The sequence below is a fragment of the Branchiostoma belcheri genome, unplaced genomic scaffold (genome assembly GCF_001625305.1).
Source record: "Branchiostoma belcheri isolate BF01 breed outbred unplaced genomic scaffold, Haploidv18h27 scaffold316, whole genome shotgun sequence".
In the NCBI taxonomy this organism is placed as follows: Eukaryota; Metazoa; Chordata; class Leptocardii; order Amphioxiformes; family Branchiostomatidae; genus Branchiostoma; species Branchiostoma belcheri.
This window is the reverse complement of record NW_017803928.1, coordinates 31,756-36,746: the sequence shown is the minus strand read 5'-3', so window position 1 is coordinate 36,746 and position 4,991 is coordinate 31,756. Positions and strand designations below refer to the sequence as shown.

The 4,991-nt window shown below is 44.3% G+C and overlaps 1 protein-coding gene across 1 annotated transcript; it reads right to left on the bottom strand.

Moving 5' to 3' along the window:
• Nucleotides 1-3,245: 3,245 nt before the first annotated feature.
• On the bottom strand, nucleotides 3,246-4,275 carry LOC109474761 (ankyrin repeat domain-containing protein 23-like). The gene is made up of 3 exons (XM_019775123.1): nucleotides 4,108-4,275; nucleotides 3,692-3,781; nucleotides 3,246-3,368 (listed from the first exon to the last, which is right to left on the bottom strand). Exons 1-3 carry the CDS (start codon nucleotides 4,159-4,161, stop codon nucleotides 3,246-3,248), a joined length of 267 nt encoding a protein of 88 aa, XP_019630682.1. The 5' UTR covers nucleotides 4,162-4,275.
• Between the last annotated feature and the right edge of the window lie 716 nt (nucleotides 4,276-4,991).

Sequence of the window (4,991 nt, the reverse complement as noted above, 5' to 3'; positions counted from 1 at the left end):
AAACTGCTGAATGGCCTCCCTTTCAACATTTCAGACATTAACAATGACAAGACATTAACAATTCAATGAAAATAGTCCCTCCAGCCTTCTTAGTAGCTCTGCTCTATTTCCCCCAACTGCCAGTCCGTGCCGCCTACATTCTTCCCGCATCTGCGCAACGGTGAGAGAACGAGGATCAATACGAGTCCCTGATGACGATCGGTGTGTAGCACTGTGGGCTGTGAGTGCACAGCCATCCGCAAACCTCTCCCTGCAGACACTGCACTCATGAGGTTTTAGTAGCATAGTGACTGTGGGAGAAAGGTTTCCATCATCAGCACACTCAACAACGGCACATGCCTTCTCACATGTGCTACACAACTCGTCATCCTCGTTGCACATCTCACGTCCACAGAGACAGTGACCAGCCTGACCTGCATGTTTTGGAACCCTGCAATGGAAGTTCGGGTTATAGGCTGGTGGAGAAGGGCAGTATTCTTCAAGGTAGAAGGAGCGGATGAAGTTACTCCTGAAGACTTGAACCCATTTGTTCATCTGCCCACGGCTCTTTGACCTGTTTGTCAGGCTGAGGTCTGCCTTAAGTGCGGAATGCTTGGACTCTTTAGCCTGCAAAGAAAGAATGCCATATCCCACACGGTATTGTTCCACAGAATCCTGGCATGGTATGGGATGGCCTTCGCTAGAGTCCAAACAGAAAGGGACACTGAACCTGGCAGGAAAAGGCACAACAGATTGTAATAGCGGTTACAGGTTAGTTCAAGAGTCTGCAAGTCTCCTTCATCACCCTGCACCTGGCTGAAAAGAGAGGCTGCATCTCTTAAACATTCGCCAACTTTGCCGAGAACCAAGCGCCGCAGTTCCTGGGTAGCAGTCTCACCTGGCACCTTCAGACTGTCCACAAGCCTGTAACCAAAACCCTCCAGCATTACTGCATGCTCACCGATAAGTCGGGTTGGGCACTTGTTGTGCCTGGTGGTTTCACTGCTGAAGTGGTCCTGAAGGTCTTTAGCCAAGGACTTCAAACCAAGACCTAAAGGCTGTGCACCCTGTTGGGGCAAGTCATCAGTTAGGCTTTGCATTGAATGCAAGAATGCCTCGGCAGCACTTGCAACAGATGCAGAGGTACGAGCCCGTGCACCGACGCCCAACCTGTCATTGCCACCTTTCGGTGCAACTTCAGCAGACACCCCTCGGGTGAGCTCTGTGCAGTGAACAGGAGCTTGGAGGATGTCCAGAAACCTGTAGAAACAGTCATCACCACGTGAAACTGCCTCATGGTAGAGGAGATCCAGATAGTGTGATGCAGAGTTGATCTCAGCATGCAGTGGATCTGGGCGCTGGAGCTCTGCAAACTTGCCAATACGTGGCATTCCCAGCTGGCGCAACCTGTTTGAAGCAAGATAGTTGTTTAGCTTCGTCTTCCTTGCGGTCTCTGAAAGGTCAGCTGATAAGGCGGAAAGAAAACCTTCCACCTTTTCAGCATCCCTTCTCCGAGACTCTGCTGTCCATGGCTGCCAGGTGTTGCCAATGGAGCCACCAACAACCGCCATGTTGTGCTTGGAAACGTCTGCAAAAGGAGATGGAAATGTTGCAGCGTTAGTGGTCTCATTGTTGGCCCAGCACTGCCATTTCTGGTCAGCACTAGGCACAAACTCGAAGGTGTAGGTAGTTTGTAGTGTGGAAAAGAAGGTTAAGTTTGAATTTGGGTATTCCAGTAAGGTTAGATGGCGCCAGGCATGAAGATTTAATTTTGTTGACACCACTATTCTAGCCCCTGTAGTTCAGGTGACCAGATGCTCAAACTGTATGGTGCCACTCACATGCAAAACAAAAAGTCAAACTATTTACAGCAGCACAATTCTGATAACCCAAACTAATACATGACGAAGGTATGAGATCATCAAGCTCTTGTTACCTCCATGAAAAATGGAGGTATTGTTTTTGACCTGTCTGTGTGTCTGTCTGTCTGTGTGTCTGTCTGTGTGTGCAGTACCAAGGTCATCCACTAGGAGGCCCATATTTGACCTTGACCTTTGTCTTCCTAAGACTTACCAACTTACCAAATGTCAACATAATTCATAAAGGCGTTATGAAGTTATGCTGACTACAAATGTGCGGAAACACAAACACACACACACACACACACACACACAGACAGACACACACACAGACACACATGCCAAAAACAATACCTCCATTTTTCATGGAGGTAAAAAGCATACTTACACTGTTCCTAATAACAGTGTTGGCTCCAGCCCTCAGCAGTACTCTGACACACTCAGGGTGTCCTTTCTTTGCTGCTGCATGAAGGGGAGTCTCATTCTGTAGGTACAGCAAAGTGTGAGATGGTCAAATTTTAAAGTATCTACACACTGAACATAACAGTCTGGCCATGTAACCAAATGACTACACAGGCCCCTTTAGTCCCACACACAAGTCCTGACATGGCTCAAAACAAATGTTTAGCCCTAAAGTTGGGACAACACAAGTAAGGCTCCAACCGATACAGACATGTTACATGTACCAAATTATGTAATCTTCAGCTGTAAGTGAAGCCTGTACAGTTCCCATGATTATAGTACAGTATCTGATAGTCAGGACACCGTAAAGACAGGACTATATCTTGTGGGTCCTTTATAGAAACTGAGGACAGGGACAGTTAGACAGACACTGACGTAAACAGCAAAGTTACCAAGTAGTCTCGTGCATCGACTGTTGCTCCAGCTGTGAGTAAAGCCTGTACAGTTCCTGTGTGGCCATTGATGGATGCAGAGTAATCTGAGAGCAGTCCATCCCTGTACAGAGACAAGAGTAGAGGAGCTCCATGTAAGCTTAGGGTTCAGACATGTACTTGTACCAACGGTGATCTTCGCAGCCTTCCAGGAACTTCCCGTATAGTGTAAGTACATTGGATAACATGAAGAAGTTTAAGATGTTAAATAAAAACTTAAGGTGTACTTGTACTTCATTATATATTACTAGCACAACGAAATAGGTAATCTGATGTAAAGATCAAGGTCATCTGTAACCAACTTAAATGATGAAAGGAAAACTAAGTTTCAAATACATGTATGTTATATATATATTGGCAAGGAATGGGGTCAAGTTGGGGTCAATGGACAGGTCAAAGGAAAATAAAAATAAACAAATGGTTCCTATGAGTACCTGACAGTCACAACAACACACGGATGCATCAGTGACTTTTCATTTACTACACCTTTACTACAAACTAAGGACAGGCGCAGTTAGACAGACTCAAGAAAAGTTACCATGTCGCTTCGTGCTTCGATTGTTGCTCCAGCTGTGAGTAAAGCCTGTACAGTTCCTGTGTGGCCGTACATGGATGCTTGGTGGAGAGCAGTCCATCTCTGTACAGAGACAAGAGTAGAGGAGCTCCATGTAAGACTAGGGTTCAGACATGTACTAAATGTGCCTTCGCAACCTTCCAGGAACTTCCAGTATAGTATAAGAACATGGATGACATGAAGAAAATTGTTGAAGATGCACTTAGATATAAACACTTTTCACAATATAAATATGAACTTTAAATAAGACAATCAGTAGCACAAAAAGGTGTTCTGATGTAAAGATCAATTTCATCTGTAAAAATGCAGACTTGAAAAGGAACCTATTATTAAGTGTTTCAAAATCCTTTCTTGAATTTGTTATGTAATGTTATATAATAACTTACGCCGTTGTCAGCAGCATTGACATTGACTCCCTCAGCAAGGAGCTGTTTAACTCTGTCCTCCTCACCTCGCCCGGCGGCTTTTCTCAGCTCCTGTACAAATCGTAAACGAAGTCATCAGAATCGTCAAAACTACTTTCATGCTCCGAATACTTTTGATTAGTCTTACTAATACATTGACTGTGTTCATTGCCAACATCCAACACATTATTATTACAATGAAATCTAAGGAAGGGTTTTTATAAAGCTTTCAAATTTGACTTGTTGCAAAAGTTGGACAATTGATTCAGAAGTGATCATCATTATTCCAGGCTTCTATTGGTTCACGGTGCATTTTTCTACTTGGTGCAGTAAGGCTAGTACTAGTAGTAGCCATGTTTGTTCTCGCTGACTGTGGACTTGTGAAGAGTTTCACCAACCTTTTCTTTCTCCTCCATGAGTTTTTCTGCTGTAGTTCTGCTGTTATGAAACATACCGGTGTATCCTGGTGATGTCCTAAGTCTGCTGGGCCAGATTTAGTCCATTCTGATGCAGTTTTCCTGCATTCTCTGTAAAAGGCAAATGTCAGACAAACAGTTATGTAGTTACCGCTCCATCCGCCATTTTGGTTACAAGGTCAGAAGGTCACAGGTGCTTTTGTTGGGCACAGGTACCGTAACAAGACGAACAACACAGTGTCGGCTCCTTTTGATTCGCTGTTCACAACAAAATGAACAAAAAGAATGTGGAAATGTGTCCCTTGTTTCTGGATGTTTCTAATAAGTTGAGTTAACCACAAGCATCAGTGAGAGTCCCAAGGGCAACACAACACAGCAGGTGTCACGAATGGACTCCCTGTGTGTGTATCAACACACAGCAGCAAATAATGTCAGACTGGTCAACATTCAACCTATGTACAATGTACTGAAAAACTCCTGTGGTTAAGTTATGGAGGGTGGGTCAGTGTGAAGTTCTCAATAATGTAACATGTGTAACGTTATATAGTAACTACACAAATCGCACAAGCTTAGATGTCACTTTTATGGACCTGAGGATAATAAAGTGAAATAATATAAAAAATAAGGCTTATGCGAGTTTGGCCTGGAGAAACCGCCACACACCACAAGGGAACTTCCGAAGTTCCTCTATTCTTTTCAAGCCTGACTTCCGGGTTGGTCACGTGACGGCCACTCCAGGCAGGTGAGCTCAATGATGGTTATCTTGGGGGATCCCGCAAAAAAATGAATGGGAGATTTCAATCAAAAGGATGTCCGCAAATCCTACATACCTATCCTCTACATCTGTCTGCCGTATCACTCAAAAA